The sequence below is a fragment of the Condylura cristata genome, unplaced genomic scaffold (assembly GCF_000260355.1).
Source record: "Condylura cristata isolate star-nosed mole 26May11 unplaced genomic scaffold, ConCri1.0 scaffold00038, whole genome shotgun sequence".
In the NCBI taxonomy this organism is placed as follows: Eukaryota; Metazoa; Chordata; class Mammalia; order Eulipotyphla; family Talpidae; genus Condylura; species Condylura cristata.
The window spans coordinates 8988653-9012215 of NW_004567139.1; the positions used below are offsets into that span (position 1 = coordinate 8988653).

Sequence of the window (23563 nt, forward strand, 5' to 3'; positions counted from 1 at the left end):
AGATTGCACCCAGACTCCAGCTTGGCTCTCATTATTTCAGATACCAACTCTCTTCCTTTTTTCCCTACCAGTCAGGGCTTTGGGAAACATCACTGCGCAGCCCCCCGTGGTCTCTGCCTGGTGGTCTGGGGTCTGCTTTGATTCCACACCCCCCAGGCTGCCTCCTTGCCTGGGATGAGTTGACGAGCTGACTGCTGGCCAGTTCCTGTCCGCACGGCCCTGGAAAGCAATCTAATCTGATGAGACTTCACACCCACACGCCGTCAGATAAAATGCCCACAAAAGCATAACGCTCATGGTCTCACTTACCTGCTTCTTCCTCAGTTTATTGGGGTCACTCAGTCACCCGTCTGCCCCCGCCACAGGAAACCAGTCACACAACATGAGCGAGATGCTGAGTCTGTGAACTTTTGCCACAGGACATGCGGGCTCTGCCCTGCTGTCCTCTGGCACTCGGCAGGGAAGGCGAAGGGCGTGTGCAGTCGCATCTGAAAGTAATTACCAGTGGGAGATCACGAGCACGAGCGCAGGGGCCCGGTAAAGAGCTGTGATTACGTTTCACAAGCTGTTCTCACGAGGAGGGAGCTGGGGAGCGTCCATGAGACCGCCCATTCTCTCCTCCCGGCGCGGTGGGTCCTTCGCTTGCCCACAAGTCCAGAAACCAGGATGAAGCCAAAAAAGGGAAGAAATCTTGCACTGTGGTAGAAGCAGATTAGCATCTTGTTAACGTGTGTGACCGAGACCCAAAGAAGAACACACGGAAAGCCAGAGAAGCCGGGAGAGAGCTTAAGCATCACGCTCGGGCCATAGTCGGGCCATTTCGGCCCCATCGAAGCTCGGGATAGCCCCGGGCACGTGTGCAGCGGAAGCAGCCAGGCTTCCCGCCCTCCCGAGCGCGGCTGCCTTGGCTGCGGGGTGTGGCACACGCCCGTGGCTGTGGGCCCCGGGCCGGAGGGAGCACCACCTGTCGAGACGTGGCCATCTGTTAGTTTGGGGAGTGTTTTTAGGTTGTCAGGAGAAAATGTTAAACAACCTCTGACCCCCTCCACCTGTTTCAAGCAGGATGCGAGGTAACTCCCGACTTCGAACGAGACGCCACACAGCTGCCTCTGCCCGCCTGCAGCCCGAACAGCGCGGCTCTGCCCGATGCCGCCGACCGGCTGGGAGGGTGAACAGCGACAATCTGGGCGCCCGCACGAGCGTGGGGGCTGCGCACGAGGGGCCGACACAGCGCCGCCCGCGGAGAAGTTACGGACACTGAGCGTGTCCCAGGAGATACGGCCACCCTGTGTGGCGACATTCCCTTCCGGCATCACATGGACATGCCGCTGTTCCTTTATCCAGCATCGCTGGACAGCGGTGTCCACCCTCTCAGCTCTGTGAATAACACTGCTATGAATATTCATGTACACATTAAAAAAGACTTTTAGATTATGCATACAAGAGCTGGGGTACAGGCCAGAGGTAAAGGGGTGAGAGTCAGAGTGGGGCGCAGAACAGGCAGATCAAAGAAGTACACTGCTGAGGGGAGCAGTGGGGAGACAGGAGGGGTCTGCTGCGCCCTGGGGGTCCCCCCCGGCCGGGGACGGAACCCGTGCTGCAGTGGCTGTGGCAGCTTCACAGCACTGCGCTTTAACCCGCCGCACCCCCAGGGAGGGCCCATGGACACACTTCCCCGTGGACTCTCCCGCCAGCCTTACTGGCCGTGACTGCCACATAGCTGTGTAAGCTGGTGTGCAGGTGTCGGTCTGGTGCACGGATGTTGGGAAAGGCACCCCCCAGCCCGGCTAACAGTGCCACTGCCCCACTTGACCACCATTCCTTCTCCGTGCTCAGCGTGGACTTCCGCTTTCATTTCTCCTGGCTTCTCCCTAGGGGCAGGAGGCGAGTCTGTCCGGTCCTGTGTGATCTTTGGAGGAGCCGCCGCTGTCTCCGAAGCAGCCACACCGTTCCGCACTCCCATGGGGTGGGGCGGCAGGGCTGGGGGTGGCGGGGGCTCCCGCTGCTGTGTCCTCCACATTCACCAGCACGTCCTGAGGTCGTGGCCGTCGCGAGCAGTGCCCGTGGTTCAATGTTCGCATCGGACAGCGTTTCACGGGCTGCTGGCCGTTGGTGCTCCTCTGCAGAGAGGTCTCCTCAGACCCGGGGCTCGGTTTTAAAATGGGGTTATTCACAATATTTTTCGAGCCTGTTTTCGTCTGTAAAAGGAGAATGTTACGTTCTCCTTCTGAGCTGTGAAGATGAATGCGCCCAGGCCCGGCTCTCTGCATGTGCTCTGGAAAATCAGCGAACCTTCATCTCGTCTTGCCTGCAAAGGAGAAACCCAGGTGAGTTCGTCCCACTGACATCGGCAGAGCGGCACCAGGCGTGAGGACAGGCCAATCGTGCCTGAAGGCTCGGAGATGCCAATTCACACACTCAATGCCCCATTTGACCCTCCCTCCCATTTCTTTCTCTGAACCTTTTCTTCCTGGAACAATTTTCTTAATTTTATTCCCCTCGCCAGCTGCCTCCTCTCCTAAGGCGGAACCAGCAGCGTCACTGGGATGACTAGAGTCGCAGACACCAGCTGACACATGAAGTGAATAGGAGAAAACTCTGAAGGGCTGAGTGATTGACAGCTTGTCCGCATAACCTGGCCCCTTTTGGAGACGCTCAACAAAAATAATAGAAAGTATTTACAGGAAAATGCGGTTTAAACACCAAGACCTAAACCCTGACTGCAGACCCGCAGTTACTTATAACCAACCGTTCCGCCGCCCCTGACGGCCCAGCCTGGTTTGAGGCTTGGCCTCACCCCCATTTCGTTGTGGGGCCCCAGGTCAGCCTGAGACCCAAAGGGGTGGGTGGGGCCCTCCTGGGGGTGTGGAGCCCCGTGCTGGGGGCTTGGAAACCACCTGCGCACTCGGGGCCGGGGGGGTCTGACGGCGCTTTCCGTCTCCGCAGGGCGCTGGCAGCCCCTCAAGGTGCCGGGCACGGCTAACCTCCCCTTGCACCTTCTCAAAGGGCGGCCCAATTCCAAAGACAGCTTGTGAGAGAGTGGGTGCAGCTGCCCATGGGCTGGAAGGGGCTGGGCTCTGCCCTAGGCGAGGGGAGAACGGTAGGCGAAAGGGGCTTGTGCTCCTTGGGCAGGAGCTCGAAGCTCCGAGCCAGGCTCCTGGCTCACGGCCGCCTGGGAAGGGGCCGGGGCGGCACTGGCCTCGCAGAGAGCAGGGCAGCTCTCCAGGGGGCACCCCGAGCACGGAGGAGTCAGTCACTGGCCCTGGAGGGGAGACATCGATGCCCACGCCCGCGGCCTCCCTGCAAAGGTGCGAAGCTGGTCGCCTGCAGCTCGCGCTCCTTATTGGACAAAAGCCTTGTCAATCACGAGGAACCGCTCTGACCATCCGGGACTTCTGGCCTCGGGGGGCGGGGCGGCGAGGAGGCGCGACCCAATGGCAACCGAAAGCGCCTCCTTCGCGGCAGATCGGCAGGCGCTTGACCAATCAGGCGCCGCGCGGAGGCACCTGTGGGCCGCGCCGGTCCCTGCGGCGCAGGTTGCTGCGAGGGGCGGCTGCTGCGAAAGTCTCTTATGTTTAACTGCTAGTGTGGCTTTCCCTGAGCCTCCTGGCCGCTCACGCAGGGTCTCTGTGGCGCCCCAAATTGTGGGACCGTGCGCTGATGGGGGAATTAACGCCCAGAGTAAAGGCTGGCAGTCGGTGGAGACGGGAGAGACGGAATGGAAAGTTCATAGCGAAAAATGCAGGGAGCCCACCCGAGACTGCGAGTTCAGACCTCGCCGACCAGTGCTTCTGACCCCGTAACTGCTGAGAGCGCGCCGAAGAAGCGGCTCCCGCCGGCCGGCCGGCCGCGGGGAGGCTACCTGGCCGAAGCCCTGGCGGGCGCGCTCTGAGGGCAGTTTCCTGGGTCTTCACTCGCCTTAGGAAAGCAGCTCCCTGACAGTAACTCCCACAGACAGCAAGCAGCAGCAGTCTTGCTCATCGTGGCGGTACTTAAATTAGCAAAAGATTGGAAACAGGGTGCATGTGCCCGCAGAGGGGCTGGCTGGCATCGGGCGGGGGGGGCATGCTGAGGGAGCCTGGCCTTGTCCAGTGCAGTGACCTCCAGAGGCCTCAGGGGAAGGCCCCCCACTTTGGCAAGAAGAAGTGCTGAAAGGACAAAGGAGTGAGAAGGCGACCAGGGTCAGGCCGAGGTGGTGACGGCGGGTGCCGGGGGGAGCCTTAGCGGGGAAGCACTCAACGGAAGTGACCAATTACAGCGGGGAACAGAATCTGTTGCCTGGGGAGCGGCTGTCGTAGCCATTGTCCTGGGACGGACTGGACTGACGGTCAGGTCAGGCGCGCTTGGCCAGGCGGGCGGCCAGGTGCTCACCGTGAAGGTCAGGGGAGTAAAGGTCTCTCCAGGGCGATCCCCTTCTCTCAGGGAAACGGCTCCTTCCCGCTGGAAGGTCGCAGTCTCTTCTCAGACCGGGAGGCAGAGCCCAGGACAAGGGCAGGTGGGCGATGGCCCCGCCCACAGCCCCTCCCAGGCCCGGCCAGCTGCTGGGAGACACCGTGGGCTCTGTCAGAGGTGCACGGGGCCTTCGGCGCATTTGCTTGGTCACATTGGGAAGAACACAGCTACTTCAGAGCGATCAGCTCCAAGGAAATGTTTCCCATTTCAGGTGTACAAAGCTGGTGATGCATGAACCATCCGAGAGGGTCCCCCGCCCCCCGCTTCAGCCTTAGATTACAAGTCTTTGGGAAAAGGCGGCCACTTTCGGGACGGGGAGTGAGGCGACACCTTGCTGGCGCAGGCGATGGTGGTTACGGAGATGCTCCAAGGGGCAGCGGCCTTGGAAGGGCCCAGCCGGCACTTTGTCGACAGCACTGAGCTGCATGGACGGGGGGTGAGGCGGGCGCCACAGCTGCCCAGTGTGAGGGGCCGCCGGAGGCAGTGGGCGGCGGGGGCCGTTTCTCATGGCTGGGCAGGCACCGAGCCCCTCAGAGTCTCAACCCCAGGCCCAGGTTGCCCCTCCGTGGGACGCGGGGGCAGGGGCCGGGGTCCAGGAAAGGGAACACGCGGTTTTAACGACACCGACATCTTTCAAAGCAGTGACAAAAAGACAGAAAATAATTGAAAAGAGAAAAAAGCACCGACATTTGGCGAGGACGGCCCTCCCAGGCGGCCTGAGAAGCAGAAGCAAAGACCACCCGGGGCGGGTGCCAGAACCCTGCAGCCAGCAAGCGCCCAGGATGAGCTGGCACACCGCCCCCGGCGTCCTCTCGCTCGGACCCCAAAACACCACTGTGCCTCTTATCCGACTGAGTTGCTTTATTTCAGCAAATAAAAAACATCAGTAGGGGTGTTCATCGGTTCTCATGCCGGCGTCCCCTCGCTGGGCAGGCGTAAGACGCCTGCCCGGGACTGTCCGGGGCTGGTCACCAGCTCTAGAATCTCGCTGGCATCCCCGGCGCCCCCATCCGGTCACTTTTGCGTGCCGCCGAATGCTGTCCGGTGAGGCCCCGCACCCAGCCACAACTCTGCCTCCACCCGCAGTGGCCAGTTCTGCTGCACCCTGGCCCTGCCCTGGAGCCTCGCCCTGAGGGGTCAGGTCCCCGCCTGCATGAGGAGCACCTAGGGGCGCTGGACTCCCCGTCCCTTGGTTTTCTTTTGATGGGGCAAGGTGACAGTTGAGCTCAGCTTGTGGCTAAAGGAATGCTCCCCTCCTGCCCGCTTCCAAGAAGTTACAGAAGCTTCCAGAAATTGCCCGAAGGCGGAATGAGAGTGTGTTACTAGACTGGGCACCGGGCTGGACAAGTCCTGACACTGTCTTTCCCAAGAGCCCCTGAACCCTTGCAGCCCCGGGCTGCTGCTGAGCCGTGTCCTGCGGGGGCACCTGTGGGCAGCTGGCACCTGGCCGGCGGGCGGGGGCCTGCTCCCTATCACCTGGTATAGACACTGCGAGAACTGAGCACGTCTGTGTGTAATCCCCATTTACGCCTACGCACACGAGGTAAGGAAGCCTACGGGACAGCGGGGTGGTGGGGGTGCACCCCCTACATGTGGGGGGGCGGTGGCAGGGTGTGGGGGTGTCCCCCTACTTGTCTGGCCGCTGTGGGGGCAGGGGCGGGGCGCCCCCTACATGTGGGGGCGGGGGCGGGAGGGGGGCCCCCTACATGTCGTACAGCCGCAGCTGCTCCTGCACGTCGCCGTCGGACATCTCCCCGAACGTCTCCTTGTTGTCCTTCATGAGCTTGAAGATGGCGGCCAGCTGTTCCTTCTGGACTCTGCCGGGGAGAGAGACAAGGAGGAAACGGCGGCTCCTGCCCGGCAGAGCCGCGGGCCCCTGGCGCGGCGCCCGGCTTGCTGTCCAGGACCCAGAAGGAACCACACGCACTCGCGACGCAGGTCCGCCTGAGGACGCCCCCGGGCCCTGGGTCCTGGGTCCACCCTGGCGACGTGGGGTGACTTGTCACCTGGCCCTCGGAGCCTCTCCCCGGGCCCCGTTTAGTGCCGAGGCGCCGCGGTCTGCAGCGAGGAAGCAGAGGCCGGTCCAGGGGCCGCGGCCCGCGGAGGAGCCGGAGGACGCCGGACTGGGCGTGAGCCCAACGGGGGGAGAGAGCGCCGCTGGCTGGGGAGCGGCACCCCGGGGGCAAAGTCGGGGTTCCACTGCCCAGCAGAAGGGGCGCCTTTCTCTGACCTGCACGGTGAGACCTCGTGGTCAGCAGGCCCGGGATGGCCAGGCTGGGGCTCGGCCTGTGTCCCTGACCCGGGCGGGGCAGCGGACACGGGCGGGCAGCTGGACGCGGGGTGGGTTCTGTTGTTCTGTTAGCTGCCGTCGACCCCCACGTGACAACGCCCGGGAGTATAAACATGACAGGGTGGGGTGCAGCCTGGCAGCGCTGCCCAGGGGCGGGTGGTGCTTGTTTGTTCCTCTCAGCATGGGCGCTGCCGTCAGGCTGCCGCCTGCATCCCGGTCAGTTCCTCCTTCCACGCCACCAACGGCTTGGCACTGGCCCCTTTGGGGGACCTGAGCTGGACCTCAGGGGCGCTCCCTTGGCGGGCAGCTGGGGGCTGGTCCCTGCGGGGCGTAGCACAGGGCCCCCTGCGGCCTGCGGGGCACACGCTGCCCAGTGGCTCTGCCCAGTGGCTCAGGGAGGGCGCCCGGCAGACGCTGCCTCCCCGCCCGCACTCCGCTGCCCTGCACACAAGCCCCCGCTCATCACCGGGCAGTGCCTGCTGCAGCCCACGCACTCCGGAGAGGGCGCCGGCGGCCTGCCTGCGGCTGCAGAAGCCCTGGGGCGGGCGGGGCTCCTGGGGGACCCTGTGCAGGTGCCCCAGCGGCGCCCCAGTGAGCCCGGTGGGCCTGGCTTGTGCTCCCTGCAGGGCAGAGGCACCCAGGGAGAGAGTGCCAACCTGGGGGGGCTCCAGGGGACGCTTAAAAACAAAACAGAGCGGGGCCTCCCTGGTGGCGCAGCGGGGTAAAGCGCAGCACGGCAAGCTGGCCGCCGCCGCCTCAGCACAAGTCCGATCCCTGCCCGAGGTGACCACAGGGCGCGGCAGACCTCTCCTGACCCGCCCGCTTCCCCCTCAGCAGTGGACTTCACCAATCTGCCTGTTCTGCTCCCCGCTGTCTCTGGTGAATCCTCTCACCCCCCGCACCTCTGGCCTGCACCCAGTTGCACAAATAAATAAATCTTAAAAAAAAAAGAAAGAAAGAAGGAAAAAAAGCAAAACTGAGAAGACACAGAGTCGCCAAAACCACCTACTCAGAGTTTATTGGACTGAACTGAGGCTGGACACAGACCCAGGCCAGCGGGAGTTGGGCCGTTCCTCAGGGACATTCCGGAAGTTTCCGGAGAAACCTCTGGAATGGACCTGGAGGGGTCACCCCTCAGGGGCTGCTGCCAGGGCTGTCCTCTGCTCCCAGGCAGGGCCGGGGGGAGGGGAGGCGCCCTCGGGCCGAGCCGGGCGCGGCTCGCTTCCGGCTGAGTGGAAAACATTCTCTATAAATTACCGATTAAAAAATGTTTCAGGAACATCTAAGAACCACAGGCTGGTGGGGCAGAAATCCCGTCAAGTGCGAAACCCCGAGAAGCTAACGGGGATGGCGCGGGTCGAGGCCGACGCCCCACGCACCGCGCCAGGCCAGCCCGGCGGGCCTGATCTCGGCCCCCCGTCGGCACGCCCACGTCGTCACTCCTGAGCGAAGGGTCAGCCGGCCAGGCGGAGGCCACCGAGTGCCGAGGCCCCTCCCGAACACCCGGGGCCCACCGGTCCGCGTCACCAGAGGGACAGGGACGCGCCCGGGTCAGGAGGCGGCGGCGCCCGCAGCGGGCGCGGCTGGGGCCGGCCTCCGTCCCTCCACCCGCTGTGGTTTGCTTCAGCGAGGCCAGGGCAGGAAGGCTGGACTGGACCGCGCAGACACGAAAGGGCCAAGCACCCGCAGCCTGGATGGGCCGGCGGTGTGAAGGGCGTCGGGCAGCAAGGGGCACGGAGTCAAAGTCCGGGCGAGCAAACCCCGAAAACCCTCCGGCTCAGCAGAGGGATCGGCACCCAGGGGAAGCCCAGAGCACCCCAGGATGCGCCTGCCGGGGGCGCGGACGGGGCTGGGTCCAGGGTTTGTGGGGCGCCAGCGGGGCCCCTCGGGGCTCTGCAGGTTTCTCTCTCGAGCTGTAAAGGTGCCGAAAGGAGAAGCCCTCAGAGGAAGCTAAGGCTAACGCCATTATGCCGGGCACTGTGAAGAGAAACGGAGAATTGGCTTCACTGTCCCATCCGAGGCGTCTGGGGGGCGGGGGGAGGAGATAGTCTGGCGCGGCAGAAGCGGGGCTGGACCTGGTTTCTCGGTGGGGGCAGCAGGACGGTCCTCCCTGGGCCCGCCGCCCCGCCCCCCGCCGGATTAAGTGGCCAGGCAGTGGGCATCCTGGTGCTTCCGGGCCTGGCCAGTGAGGCTGTGCAGCGGACGTCGCCGGGCCAGGTGATACCCCATCCTGCCGGCTGGGATTCGCCCTGGGGATCACTGGCCCCTAGGATGGGTGCCCGTCATTGCCCGCGCCCAGGGGAGTGCCCTCTGCCCGCCAGGCCCAAGCAGGCCGGATCTGGTGCGCTTCTCTGGCGCCCTCTCCTGGACGTCAGGGCCAGCGCACCATCTGGAAACTCGCAGCCCTGGCGGCAGGTGCTGGCGGCTGAACCCCGCAGAGGATCCCTGTCCGGCCTCTTGCCCTTGCCCACGCGGACACCTTCTGCCTGTCATGTGCATTTCCAGAAAGGTCAGGCCCGTCCTGCGGGCCTTCAGATGAGTGGGTGCTGGGGTCCCGGGGCCCCAGGTCAGAGCAGGCCTGGTCCACCACCTGGTTCCACTCCCTGGACCAGGTGGGAAGAACAGGTGATGGACGGGGGGGTGGACGACTTCTGCTGCTCTCCCCTGCCAACCAGAGGCCCGCCGAGCTCACCAGCCTCACTGGCTCTGGGGGCCAGGGGCCAGTGCGTGGCAGGTGCCAGCCCGCGAGCCCTCCGCCCCGCCTCGCTCCGAGGCCCGAGGAGGCAGTTCCAGAGAAGCTGCGGCAGGAGCCAGGGCACCCGGCCAGGCCCAGGCAATGCTGAGGACGGGGCGCTCCGGCCGCAGCCCTGGGGGAGACCCCGGGCGGCACAGTGCAGGGTCCGCCCTGAGCGGCGGCCTCTGGGCTTACACACCGCAGCACTTCCTCTGCCTGGGAGGATGCTGGGCCCGCAGTCTGTCCCGCCGTCCTGGGGCTGAGTGGCCTCTGAGGAAGGCTGCGTGGAAAGCCCTAGATCCAGACACTGGCACAGGGCCGCAGTCCACGTCCCAGTGTCTGTGGCGCGAGCTGGCCCCAGGCCGGCCCCTGCATGCGGACAGGAGTGAGACGGCCCGAGCTTCCCAGTGGCCAGTGGTTTCAAGACTGACTCCAGGGTTTTTTCGGGGAGCCCCTGTGCCCTGTCCCTGGGCAGCTATCATGCCGTCGATGAGAGGACAAAGCCAAGCAGCCTCTGCAACCGAGCATCACCACACGGGGGCGGGGTGCAAAGAGGGGGTCACTGTGTGGGCAGCGCATGCGGGTGGGCGGGGAGCATGACACAAGCAGACGTGTGGGCAGCGGTGGGGAGCATGCGGGCCGGGCCAGGAGATGGACATGGACTCCAGCCACTGGGGACCGCGTTCCAGAACCGTGACGTCCACCAGCCTCTCCTCAGCGGGGCCGCACTGGCGGTCACTGTAGCGGGCAGACGAGGCAGCGAGGACCCCCTCACCCCGAGGGCAGCACTCAGCACTATCTGGACCCCACAGAATGGCAAAGTGTGAATCGGGGATCTAGACACCCCAAAGACCTAGTAGGGAGAGGCCCCCTGGGCAAGGCAGAGTCTACTGCCTTGAACTGGACAGAGAAGGGACGTCCCTTCCTGGCTCCCATGGCCCCAGCACTGCGCCCGGTGACCCAGGCAGTCACCCCCTGGCCCCAGCTGGCCTCCATCCCACGGCCAGTCTGCCCTGCCCCAAGGGTCACTGCCACCGAGATCGTGCCCCTGAGCGCAAAGTAAGCAGAGTCAGGCACCTCTGTCCACAGGGCCGTGGCAGGCCGGGGTGTCCAGCCGGCTCTCCTCTAACGTGGAGGCTGTGAGCGCTCACACAGACATGGCTCTTAGGCCTTGTGGGCCAGGCAGTGTCCACAGAGGCAAGAGCAGCACCCTGCTCCAGTCAGCTGGACGCTGAGAAGCACAGGCGTGGCCAGAGGGGCCACAGGCGTGGCCGTCCGCGCCGTCCGTGCGGGGCTGGCCCGTCCGGAGCTGCATCTCCTCAGGGCAGGGGGGACACCGCCTAGTTCCTAGGCTGCCCCAGGGGCCCCCGGCCCCCACCCCGGGAAAGGACAGGTTCTGCTGGGCCCCCGGGGCTGGAGCTGCAGCGGCTGGGTGGAGTATGGAGGAGGTGAGGGGAGACGCAGACCGTGTCAGTGTGGGGGACGCCCACAGACAGGAGGGGGCACCACCAGTCTAAGAGCCAGTCTCCTTACCAAAAGGGTTTGCGAGCATATCTGAGACCTCCGACCTAAGGACCTTGCTACAGGGAAGTGAGGTCAGAGGTCAGCTCAATCCTGAAATACAAAGGCAGCGTCATGGGCACCAGCTCGCGGGCGCCTGCAGGCACAGGGTGTGGGGGTCCCACCCCTCTGACCCCCCCATGGGGCTTGGGGGACGTGGGCCCTGACTGGGGGTCCACGTGGCCTGGCCCGCGGCAGGGAGGGGTGTGGGCTTTGCATCTGCAACCAGGCTCCACCCTGCCAGACAAAGGGGTGCTGGGGTTCCGGCGCCTGGGGGGAGCAGGCTGTGGCTGCGGGCCTGCGGGAGGGAGAGGAGGTGCCAGGGAGGCGCGGTGTGGGTGGGCCCAGCGTGCACAGGGGTGCAGGCAGCAGCCGATTGTAGAGCAGCTGCCTAGGAGCAAGCGGCCAGGAGTGGGCGGGGCGGGGGGGCCCCCCACCAGGAGCCCTCCGGATCCAGACCCCAGCCCCCAGCTTCCTAAAGCAGGACCGGCCAGCGTTCCAGCTGGAAGCTCCCACGAGTGGGCGGGGCGGGGGGGGCCTGTCCAGGCTCAGCCCGGCTATTCCTTCAGGTGTGGGAGAGGCCGAGGGGGGCGGGGGTGGGGTGAGGGGGTGGCAGGGGGGATAGGAAACGGGTGCCCCACCCGACCAGTCGGGGGGCTCTCCAGGGACTTGTGCCCACGGGTGGGAAAGACGCCCCCAGGGAAGCGAGAGTGGGGGTGCCCGACCGCGCCCGACCGCGCCCGCCCGGGGCGCCCCGCAGGCCGAGGGGTGCGGCCTACCTCTGCTCCTCCTCCAGCTCCTCCTTGCTCATCATCTTGCGGTACTGGCTCCCCCGCAGCTTCCCGGGGCTGTATCTGAAGGAGAAGGCCTCTCCCCCTGCGGGGCCGGCTGGTCAGGGCCTCCCCAAGCTCGAGGCCCCTCCCTTTGTTAACTTCAAAACAAGCCTCCTGCCCAGAGACGTCCCCCTTTCAAAGAGAGGCATGGGGTCCCCACACCAGGATGCCGCTTGCGGGTGAGGAAATTCTTCAGGCCGCTGGCCTCTGAGGCCTCACCCGCGGCCCCGGGGCCAGGCTGTAAGGACGGCTATGGGGCACGAGCGACTTCAGAAGAGGCCAGGCCACGAGAGGACGCAGAGGGAGCCCAGAGAAAGACTGTGGGGGCTGGGGAGCTCGCGCCTGCCTGCCGCCCAGACCCCAACCTGGCCTGTGCCTCCCTGCCTGGTGAGGCGGGCACTGGCGCCCAGGGCACCGGAGCCTGAAAAACTACCGAGGGCTCTGGGGCTAGCGGGCGCCGACCTGAGACCCAGCCCCGGCCGCGGGCGTGGGGCGCCCAGGCACATCTCTTCCCCCCCAACCTGGCCCTCTCCCACCCTCCTTCCCCTAAGTCCTGCATCGATGCGGGGACAGAAAGGGGCACTCGATGAAGCTGGACCCTCTGTACACTCCTGCCCACTGTGCCTCCCCACCCTGGGGGAGCCTCTCGGGGTGCCCGTCTAGCAAAGCCAGGCTGCTCCCCCTCCCCTGAGGCCCCGGGGCCGCCAGGCTGCCCAGCTGCCGGCAGAGGGAGCTCATTTCTGGGGCGCCAGGGACCCCGCCAGCCCCCTGGGGACGTTGTCCGCAGCGAGGGCGTCCTGCCTGCCGGGCCTATTCCCTCCCCGCTGCCGCCCGCCGTTAGGAGCCGGACCCCAGCCCGGCAGGAAACGTGCGACCAGTCAACCACCCGAGCCGGGCGGAAAGGCGAGGGCTGTCCGGGTGCGCCCACCTGTGTCTGAACCCGCGAAGGGTCCTCGGGCCTGAGGAGCGCAGGGCAGGTGTGCGCAGAGGGGCAGGGAGGGAGAAGCGGTGTGGACGCCGCTGCTGGGCGCACAGGCCAGAGGGCGGAGGGGGCAGAGAGGAGGCCCCCCCGGGAGCCTGGGCTGGGTGCGAATGGAGAGCCCCTGGGCTCCCCTAAGTGCACAGGGGTGCAGGCAGCAGCCGATTCTCGAGAAGCTGCCCCGAGCAAGCGGCCAGGAGTGGGCGGGGCGGGGCGCGGTCCAGGCTCTGCACGCTTGGCACATCCCGCAAAGCAGCGAGGCGAGACCAGAGCCCAGGGAGCAGAGGGGGAGGGAAGGGCCGCTGCCTTGGACTGGGGCGGCGGAGACAGCGCCCCTCCCCTGCACTGGACACGCAGCAGCCGCCCTCCCGGAGGCTCAGCCGTGCCCGCCCCACACAAAGGCCTGGAGGCCCCATTGCTTGGCCCGCGGGGTGCAGGGTTGGGGGTCTGGTACTTGAGGAAATCGCGGCCTTCCCTGGGGGTGGGGCCCGGGGCCGGGGTTAGGGGCCAGGACAGCACACACTGGCTCCTGGGCCTCAAAGAGGCACCCGACAAGCCACCCGGGACCAGTGCTGGCCGTCACGTTTCGGGGAAGGAAACACGGGGCGTCCAGGCGGGTTCGGCGAGCTGGAACCGCTTTCACGGAGGCCCGCGGGCTGGGCTGGCAAGCAGCCAAGGCCAGTTGTGCTGGACTGGGGGTCCGCACGCCCGGGGGCGTCGCTTCCAGGAAACGCTGATCGACCTGCCTCGCCCAAGCGGTGGGGGCGGCGCGTTCTGACAGCTGTGCCCTCCTCTCCTCCCGGAGGCAGCGGGGCGGGGATGCGCAGAGCCGGCTGTCAGAAGTGGGGGGGTCCAGGGACAGGCACCCGAGGGGGTGGGGCTGGCAGCCTGCCCTCCGGCCCCCTGCCCCCAGGGCCTCCTGCTGGCCTCCGCCGCCTCCCTCCCTCCGTTCTTGGGCGGTGCCAGGGCCACAGTCCTGCGCCAGGGGCCTCCCCAAAGGGCAGGTGTCCAGGCCCGGGGCCGGGCGGCCCCGCGCCCCCTCGGCCCGCCGGGGACACTCACAGCCCCGGCCAGCGGGCTGCGGCATTCCCGCCGGCCTGTCTGCAGCGTGCTGCCAGCAGGCGCACTCAGCTAGCCTCGCCTTGTCAAAGCCGTGAAATATTTCACGCAGGCAGAAAGGACAGACAGCAACAGTAAGGACAGACAGCAACAGTCCTCCCTGCACTTGCCATAGAAAGTTAACACATGTTGACATTTGCTACTCTGGCCTCAGTTAATTTTTTTACAAAATGAAACACGAAGCTGCAGCCAGAGCCTCGCCCCAGCGTGGGCCCGCCTGCCACCGGGCGCCAGGGCGGACGCCGGCCTCCACCCAAGGCAGGCGGCTCTGCGTCCCGCCCGGGTCGACCCCTGCTGCCCTCCGGCCGCCCAGTCAGCCGGGGCGCTGAGTCAGCGTCTCCCTGGGGCACCTGCCCTGCAGAGGGCAGGGTGCTGGGTCTCCGTAAGCAGGCCGGGGACGTGTGGAGGGAAACGCGGAAGGCAGAGTGCGGGGCCGGCCGGGAGGGGAGGCCAGGGTGCTGCTGCCCCCCCGGGGGGGCCCGCCTGCGAGCAGAGGCCCAAGGCTCCCAGAGCCACAGACCCAGCCCTCTGCCCACGTCTCCCCCTCCAGCCCCTCTCTCGTCGGTGTGCCGCCCACCCCCTCCCCACCTCCAGCGCAGAGTCCACTCACCGTCCTCTTCCGCGGGCCCTGCTGGGGGTGGGCGCTGCTCTCTGGCCAGCTCTGGCTCCTCTTCCTGCAAGGCAGGGACAGAGGTGAGGCGGACACACGGACAGGCCAGCACAAGGCCACGCACAGCTCCAGGTGTCCACCCCAGGGGCCTCGGCCCTTGCTGTGATGGCCGCTCCCCAGACGGACGGCCGCAGCGCTGCCTGGAGGGGCTGGCTCGGGACCGCGAGGGTGTCCGGTGCGGCAGGCCTCACGGGGCCCCAGGAGACACCTGCTTTAGTGCTGCAAACCCACCTTAGGGGTCTGCTCCGGACAGGAAGACGGTGGCCGGTTGGGTTTTCACAAAGCCGGCCACGTGTGGCCGAAAACAGGACTAACTAGTGGTTCATCCCTACGTAGCATGGAACGTTCTCTGCCGTGTGTGCTGGAGTCGCGGCAGGCCCCGCACGCCACCAAGCACTGGCCCCCCACCCACACGCCCGTCCCGAGGGGACAGCGCCCGGGTGGGGGCAGCGGCAGAAGCCAGAGGCCACGCGGGAAGCGCTGTCTCCAGCCGGGTCAGTGGCAAATGGCAGCAAAAAGGCTTCAGGAAGGGCAGAGCTGTGGCAGCGGCTGCCTTGGGGGTTCTGGGGGGCCTTTCAGCGCACATTTCAGCGTAAGGTGGAGTTCCTGAGAACAGGCAGGTACTTCCCTATATAATCTAGAACGCTATAGGGTGGTCTCTGAACAGCGAGAGGGACTTTGTCCCCCTCCCCTGAAGTTGAAAGAATGAGAGGGAGGGAGAGGAGGGGGAGGGGAGCACGCGTCAGCCTGTTCTGGGCTGGACCCCAGGTAAGCCCGGCGGGACGCCGCCAGGCCGATTCTCCCGTCATGGGCGAGGCGCACACGAGAGCAAAGCCCAAGCGCGTGCCCCTTCTCCAGGGCCTCCTGGGCCAGGCCCCGGGGTCCCGCCTCCTGGCCCGCACAGGCCTGGAGGATCGGGACCCGCCCCTCCTGAAGTCTGGTGCGCTCCGGGTCAGCTCCGGGCCGCGAGGGCAACTCGGAGGCGGGCGCTGGCCTCTGACACCCGTGGGCCCGTCAGCGCGGGCCTGACCTTGAGGAAGGTCAGAAGCAGGAGGCCACAAGCTTCCGCAGCTGAAAGGTTAGTCGTTTACATTTAAAATATGTGATGCTCCGGATTCCAGGTCAGCTGGCGGCTGTTCTAGCTGGTCTTCAACCTTGCAAAAGTGTGGCCAGGCCGATGGCCAGGCACTGCGGGGCCTTCGCGAGCCCAGCCACCAGGATGGATGCAACCGGGACAGTTCGGACATGACCCGAAGGGGGTGGACCCGCCCGGTCACAGCGGTGACCAGGCGGCAAGGCGCCTTTCCCACCCCCAGGCTGTCAGCAGCGCAGATTGCAGTGAAAAACCGGAGCGTTCAAATGTCAAGAAACTAAGTGTAAGAGGAATTTCAGTAAGTAAACACCCAACTGAAGTGTTCTGTGGGTTTGTGCCATTTACACTACTTAGGCTATGAGAACTTAAAACTGCACCAAGACTCCGGGGGCCCCCCGGTGCCCCAGAATTAAATTCAAGATAAACTACAGTGTGGGCAGGGAGCTCGCTGAGAGCCGGGCGGGCGGGTGCGCAGCTCGTCTTCAGGGATGCAGGTGGCAGCAGATTCTGACTGCGGCGCGTAACGAAGCCTCAGACGCCTCGCGGAGGGGCCGCTGCTGTTCCGCGTCCCCGAGAAGACACCCCGAGCCTGTGGCCCAGGTGGGGACAGCCGGGCAGAGTCCCCACCCCGGCCTGGGTGCTGCCCTGGCACAGGCGCGAGCCACGAACCCAACCTCTGTGTGGGGACGCTGGACCTGGGGTCCTGGAGCCGCTTGGGGCCCCCAGAGGGAGAGGACCTGGCTGCGGCCATTGCACTGCACCCCAAACTCAAGCAACTGAACTTTGGCTTCGGCGTGAGCTGAGGCGAGTGGCCGCCACTGCGGCTAGCCCGAGTCCGGGCGGCGAGGGCGCCTCGGGGCCGCAGGCCGGGGGCTGCAGGACCCCGTGAAGGACCGGCCGAGCTGGCCAGGACATGCGTGAGCACCCCGCTCTGGAGTCTGCACCCCCTTGGCGCGGCCAGGAGGCTCTGCTGGTCCCAGGAGAGGCGGCAGCTGGAAGGGCCAGTGGCAAACGCCACCGAGAGCCGCCGCTGCTCCCCATCCCCCCGGGCCTGAGCGCCTGGCACGGTCCCCGCGTTAGGGGCTGACGTTCATGCCCAGGACCCTCACCTCAGGCGTGATGAGGGTCAGGGCGGGTCCTTACCAGCCTGACCGCTGCCCTCTCAGAAGGCACTGGACACACACACTGGGCAAAGGCCGGGAGGCCACAGGGGGGCCGCGTCTGCCCGTGGAGAGAGGCCGGAGACGCCGCCCCGCCCCGCCCGCGCGACCCTTCGGTCCTGGAGAAAATGCGTCTCTGCTTCTCGGGCACCCAGAATGGGGTCCTTTGTCAGGGCAGCCGGGACAGAGGGGTCCCTGTGTGCAGCCGAGCTCACGAGCCCTGGGAAGGGGTGCCGACGCCTCCTGGGCTCGGGTGTCGCCCGGCTGGGCCAGCCCTGACAAGTCCGGCCGACCAGCGTCTCCCCGCCCGGTACTGGACAGACATCAAGTCTCGGCTGCGGGCGGCCAGGGAGGCTGAACTCCACCCCCACGGGCGGGTGGCTCCAGGGAGACCAAGCGGGCGGAGGCCGGACGGGGCTCTCGGCAGGAGCCCAGCCCGCCGGGCCGTCTAACGGGCGCCTGCTGCTTACTCGGCCCTCGGCACCCCCAAGTATCTCGTGGGAGGGGACCTCCAGGCCTGGACAATGCCAGGCGCCCCAGAGGCCGGGGGCAGGGAGCGGTGGCCGTGGGCGGGCCCAGCCTCCTCCACACCCTTCACCCCCTTCGTGGTGGCCGGGCTGATCTAGCCTGGGGGCGGTGCTGGGATGGGGGTGCAGCTGCAGACAGAGACCGGGGTGCAGGCGGAGGACACAGAGACAGGACACAGCAGGGAGAGGGCTCAGCCAGCCTGTCCGTCCACCTGTCCCGTCCGCCTGCCCGAGAGCGGGCTCTGCCCAGCGCCCGGGACGCCCCGCCTCCCGTCATGTGTCAGCCCTCCCGGTTGATCTGGAATGATCTCAGCGACCGCACCTCCACCGGTCGCCCGCCCGAGGGTCGCCCCCGCAGCGGCCACGGTGGTGAGGCGCCTCTGGAGCCGGCGCCTGGCTGCCTCTGGCTCCCCCTGCGGGCCTGAGAGGCTCCTGCTCCTTCCAGAGGCTTCCATCAGCTGCCAGGTGGAGCAGGTTTGCAGTTCTGGGGCGTGTGGGGCGCTGGAGAGCAGAGGGCAGCCAGGACCCGGGGCCTGGAGCTGGTGGGGACAAGCGGCGAGGAGGCAGTGGGCCCCTCCACTGCCCACCCAGGCCGCAGGACCTGACCAGCCGAGGTCTCCTGGCCTCGGGCAGCGGGGACACCAAGGAGGGGCCGGGTCCCCGGGGCAGCCCTGCTCCTGCACTGTGCCCGGAGTCCAGGGAAGGCTGGCGGGTAAACGAGTCCTCTGCTTTGAAGCGGTCAGAAGACGCAGACGTGGCCTCAGCCCGCGGCTGGCCTGTGCCCACCGAGAAGCGCCGCAGGGCCGGAGGGGAGCTGGAAGGCGCCTCCCCACCCCCCCAACCCCCCGCCCCACCAACCAGCCTGGGAAAGCAGGTCAGCATGACTGGCACCGAGGGCGGCCCACAGGGGCTGGACCGAGTGGACTCCGACCAAGCCCGCAGACCGAATAAACACGAGAGGACTCTGGGCTCAGTGGGAGAGGGGCCCGCTGGGCGGGGTGGGGACAGCCCTGTCCAGCAGAAGGAACCACAACGCAAACTCATAGAAAACCGCTGCAGTCGGGGGCTCCTGCCCAGGACGGGGACGCTGCTGGCTCAAGGCTGGCCAGGCTGCACCGGCGGAGCTCGCCGCCGGGCCCTCACCTCTCTGGGCCACCGCCCGGCTCTGCAGGGAGCCTGGCTGACGCCTGGGGGACCCCATCGGCCTCCACCAGGGCGTCGCTCAGAAGCTGGGGCTGGCAGCCCGGGGTGCCCGGCCTGGGGGTGGGCGGGACCGGCCCCGACCAACAGGACGTCAAGGGTGACCTCACGCTGCTTTGAGGGCCGCGAAGCCAGACCTGGGGGCGCTCACAGCCGCTGGCCAGCGCAGGACTCCCAGACAGAGGCAAGGCGGGAAGAGGCCGTGGGAGGGTCTGCGGGGCGGCTGGGGGTGCTGGGGGGCCGTGGGGAGAAGTGGAGTCGTTGGTGCCAAGCGCCACCGTAAGAACTTCCTTCTGGCCACCAGCTGGGTGCCTGTCCCCGTCAGAGGGGTACGGCCGAGCCGGGAGCCCCTCGGAAAGCCAGTGGGGCCGTCAGGCTTCAGCCGCATGAGGTGGTTTCTGACGGAAGTCCCTGGCGGGCTGTAAGCGGGAGATGCCACCAGCTACAAGATCCCGCTGGCGGCAGGGTGTGGCGTGGGCCGGCAGACTGGCAGCGGGGAGGCCCCGGAAGAGCCCGGACAAGCAGGACTGCAGCGGAAGCCAGGGGCAGGGAGGGTCAGTGCCAGCATTCAGGAGAGCCGGACGCAGCACGGGTGAGCGCGCCGGCGGCCTTTGGTCCAGACCGTTGGGGCACAGTGGCGGGTCCCCGAAGGCAGTGGGGCCGCCGGCCTGCGCCGCCGTCCAGACCACAAGCACCGCCGGGGAAGCGGCCCGTCCGCTCGAGGGCGCAGACGCGGCCCGGACGCTTCGGCTGCGGCTCGGCCGCGGGGCTCGTGGAGCCCTGCAGAAGCACGCGCTGGGCTGTCCCCACTAAGGGCTCAGGACCTCAACGCTTCGTCAAAATCCCAGGGGCCAGCTGCCCCGCCCAGCGCTGCTCCCGGAGCCCTGGAGAGCGGAGAGGACGCAGGCGTTGACGAGATCAGACCCGAAGGGGTCGGCAAAGGCCACGGGCTGGGGAGTTAGGCTGCAGGGTTTGAGCGTCCCGACCTGAGGGGACGGCAGAGGGAGGAGGCCCCGCCTCGGGCTCCCCAGGGATGAGGGTCAGTGGGCGCCGCTGGCCCTGCTCTCAGGGAGCCGCTCGGCTGAGGCTTTTTCTTGTCTTGACCTGACCTCGGGTTCTGAGGCCCCCAAGTTGGACTCTGCCGCAGAAGCCGGGACGCCGCGGCCCGGGGCGCCTGCCGAGCACAGGCGCAGCCGGGCAGCCTGGCCAGGAGTGTGCGAGGACCTGTGCCCACACTACGCCACACACGAGGGGCACGCACCAGGCTGCAGGCACGACGCGGAGGAGCAGAGGTCAGGGAGGGCTCGACTCCAGGGGTCAGAGACGGGCTTGGTTTGCCCCTTCCACCTTGGAGATGGGCAAACCTGGGCCCACAGGCTGACCAGAGATGAGCCGGGCCCGGAAGCGCGGGACTCCTGCGGGAAGGAGGGCGGGCAGTGCGGCCCGAGGCCGCGGCAGACTCCGTGTGTGTCCACCGGTGCGTCCGGGCCTCGGGCGAGCCCGGCCCTCCCAGTGGGGCGGTGGGGGGCTCCGGGTGCCCACGAGCCGTCGCTCAGGAGGAAGGCCCAGAGGCCCGCGCCTGCCCTCCCGCTCCAGCCGCCTGGCAGGGCACAGGCTGCTGTTTCCGCGTGAACTCTCCCGAGCTTACTTCACACCCGCGCCTTGGAAACAGCCCCTCGCCCGAGAGGACTCCCGACAGCTCAGTTTCCAGTATCCAGCCGAGCTTTTTTATCTTTGAAAGGGAACAAGGCCTCGCCGCAGGAGAAGCCCTTGAAGTTCTCGGTGCTACAGAAAACCTAGGTGGCGAGCATAAGCGACTTGCGAGACAGGCCCTGGCCCCCGGCCCCGGCGTGGCGCAGTGCGCACGGCGTGGCTGCGTGGCTGCGTGGCCCCCCCGCCCTCCGGCTCCCGGGGCCAAGCCCCACACACGCACGCGGGTGCGCCTGGCCCCGCCCATGCGCCCGGGCAGCCAGGCCTGCTCCAGGCGGAGCGCCAGTCCCCAGGGTCCAGGCCAGGAGGCTCAGGGGCCACGGGGGGCCTTGGCAGCCGCCTCTGCCGGTGCCAGGCTGGGGCGGGCACCACGGGCCGGGGGCGAGACGGCGCTGTCTCCTGCAGAGACGGAACAGGGTGGCTGTGCGCCTGGGACGCCGCGGGCAGGTTCCAAGCGAAGCCACACGTGCCAGCACATCTGCCCCACTAGCCGGCACCCCGTACTGGCCAGAGCTGAACGTGGGGCCAGCAGACCTCACGAAAGCCCGGGTGAAGGGGACAACGGCACTGGCCTCTCCGGCTCTGGGTCCAGCAGGAAGGCTGGCGAGGGCAGGGGCACAGGGAGACCCCGGGCTGGGGTCACTGAGACCCGGGGCCGGCAGGCGGCAGCCCAGCCCGTGTCGGGACCCCGGGCTCCCCCAGAAGCTGCCCACCGGCCTGCGTGGCTCTGCCCCTGCGTTTGCAAAACCTTCCGAGCCTTGGGGAAAGGTGGGCCACGGTCCCGGGAACGGCCGTCACGGGCGGCCCCGTGGCCGCGCGGAGCCATCTCGGCGCTCTCCTCCTCTCCACACCCCCACGTGCCACACACACACACGCGTGGGACCCGGGGGAGGATGTGAACATGGGGGCGCCTCCCGGGTGCCGGCCTCTTCCTCACAGCCAGGGCCCTTCCTACCCACCAGCCGAATCCCCGCGAGCAGCTGCCCGGACGCCACCATCGTACCCAGCGCGCGCGTCAGACCGCCGGGGGCGCCAGGCGGCCCCCAGTGCCACCCTCACCCGGACCCAGACTCCAGCGAGGACCCAGCAGGCCCTTGTGCCGAGGCGCTAGCCCGTCCAGTCCGGAGGGCTCCCCTGCCTGCTGGGCCTGGCGTCCCCGCTCGGCTTACAGCCGCATCTGAGGCCACGACCGTGCGACGGCCCCGGGCCTGGCCCAGCCTGTCGGGTGTCCTGCCTGCGGCACCCGCCCGCGCACCCGTCTGCGCCCCGCCCAGAGCGGGCCCCTGGCCTTCCGGGTGGCAGGGTCTTGCTCCTGCCTGACCACGGCTCATAGATCTTTCCAGGAGGGGCTTCCCTGACTGTGCACCGCACTCTAAGCCCTGGGAGGGGGATGAAAGCGTTCTAATAGACCTCGGCCTCCTGCCTGGGCCTGGCGGGTGGGTGCCCCCCACCGTCCCAGCCCCTCAGCGGCCCCCTCCCCGCGCCAGCTTCTCCAGCACGAGTGACCCCAGCCGCAGGGAAGGTGCTTCGCTGGGCTCCGGCGCCTGCTCGAGAATCAGCTTTGTGACCGAAAGGCAGCAGCTGCCGGCCTCCCAGGGACGGAGGGAGCAGTTAATGGAAAAGGCGGGGGGCCGGTGAGCGCCCCCCCTGCTCTCTGGGGGCCGCTCGCTGCGGCAGCTGGGCTGCCTGCCCGCCGCTCCCCCGCCGCTCCGAGGCCGGAGGCTGAGCTGTCTCCTGGCGTCCTCAGCGAAGAAGAAAGTGCTGGAGCCTGGGCTCAAGAGCGCCCAGCCTGCTGCAAGGAGCTTTATCTGCTCTCTCCAGGGTGATGCCACTGCTGGGCTGGGAGGGCAGGGGGGCGGGGTGCTGGACAGTGGGGTGTGCCCCCAACACCTGTCCCAGGGCCTTAGGCCCCACCCGTTCAGAAAGGCCTGGGGACTTGAACCCAGGTCAGCTGGAAGCAAGCGCAGGTGTGGCCTCGGCCGGGGTGGATCATCAGGGACAGGGAAACACCCATCCCCCCCGTGGGCGCCTGGCAGATGGCCTGTGGGGCCTCTGGACGCTGCCTGCACATGAACCAAGTGGCTGCCTCGACCTCCGAAGGCCACTGGACCTCACAGGACACACGTTCTTCCAGCCAGAGGCAAACCGTGAGGTTTACACGGTCCCATCACATTGCTGGGAGGGTTGGGGAGAGATCTTTTCAGAAGAGCTGCGCCCCAGAGGGTGGAGAAGGGGTTGGTTGGGCCCCACCAGGGCAATTCAGCCCAGAGGGCCCCCCAAGCGGGTGAGCGGCCCGCCCGGGAGGCGGCTGCAGCAGCTGGGCTGGCGGAGGGCGGGTGTGGACACAGCCCCGGGCTCCTGGTCCCCGGGGCCACGTGCGGGCGGAGCCCAGGTGGGGGAGCAGCCCCACCTCATGAGCACCCACGCCCCAGCTACCCTCGCATGGATCAGGGGGTGAGAAGGCCCCGGGCCCCAGTTCCCGTCCTCCCCTGGACGCACAACAGGCCTGGGCCATGTAGGAGCTGCGAGATGACACAATCAGTCAGCCACTGTCAAGCTCGGCCCTGCTGGGAGGGGCTGCCGCACTCACCAGCCAGGCCGCGGCCATCCATTGTGTCCAGCTGCGACGCCCGGGCACCCAAGCACCTTGCTCCCTGCTCCTACCACCCTGTGTCCTTCACCCAGGAAAAGGGGCTCGGGAGAAAGGACAGGACACTGGACTCGGGCTCGGCCCCGCGCTGCCTGGACAGGCCAAGGACGCCGAAGTGCTGGGCCGCCGGCTTCCGGCTGGCCGAGGGGCGCCCCAGTCCAGGGAGGCCCTGGGCAGAGCCCGGGGCTTGGGTGCAGGGGGGCTATGAGGCCCCTGGGGAAGGCCAGGAGCGGGACAACAGGACGGGGTGGACAGCAGGGCTCTGGGCGCAAACAGGAGGGCAGGTTGGGGGCGGGGCTGGGCTTCCCTGCCCGTCCTGCTGAGGGCCAGGTTATCTGCTGCTCCAGGGAGTCGTGCCAATGGCGATCACGGGAGCTCGGGGCGCTTTTTGTCTCACCCCATGGGCTTCACAAGATGCGACTCCTTTCACTCCGGACTCCTGGCGTCAAATTGGTCTAGAAAAGGCTGCTTCCCTCTTTTCCCCTTTAAATAATATTTTTGCTATCAAGGCAGCTCTGCGGGGGCCTTTAAGAGGCCACACACACGTGGATGTGGGGGCGCGGGGCTAGCGGGGCGCATCAGAGCA

The 23563-nt window shown here is 67.2% G+C and overlaps 1 protein-coding gene across 1 annotated transcript; it reads right to left on the bottom strand.

The window, feature by feature from the left end:
* Nucleotides 1–1595: 1595 nt before the first annotated feature.
* Nucleotides 1596–22950, bottom strand: MXRA7 (matrix-remodelling associated 7). The gene is made up of 5 exons (XM_012733044.1): nt 22918–22950; nt 14578–14641; nt 11816–11912; nt 6159–6269; nt 1596–2308 (listed from the first exon to the last, which is right to left on the bottom strand). Exons 1-5 carry the CDS (start codon nt 22933–22935, stop codon nt 2284–2286), a joined length of 315 nt encoding a protein of 104 aa, XP_012588498.1. The 5' UTR covers nt 22936–22950; the 3' UTR covers nt 1596–2283.
* Nucleotides 22951–23563: the final 613 nt, after the last annotated feature.

Excerpts from the sequence above, each read along its gene's own strand:
- MXRA7 (XM_012733044.1), bottom strand. Across the intron at positions 11,913-14,577 it reads AGGGCCCGCGGAAGAGGACG|GGGGAGAGGCCTTCTCCTTC; the intron begins GTGAGTGGACTC and ends CCGGCCCCGCAG. Across the intron at positions 2,309-6,158 it reads CAGCTGCGGCTGTACGACAT|GCAAGACGAGATGAAGGTTC; the intron begins GTAGGGGGCCCC and ends TCTCCTTTGCAG.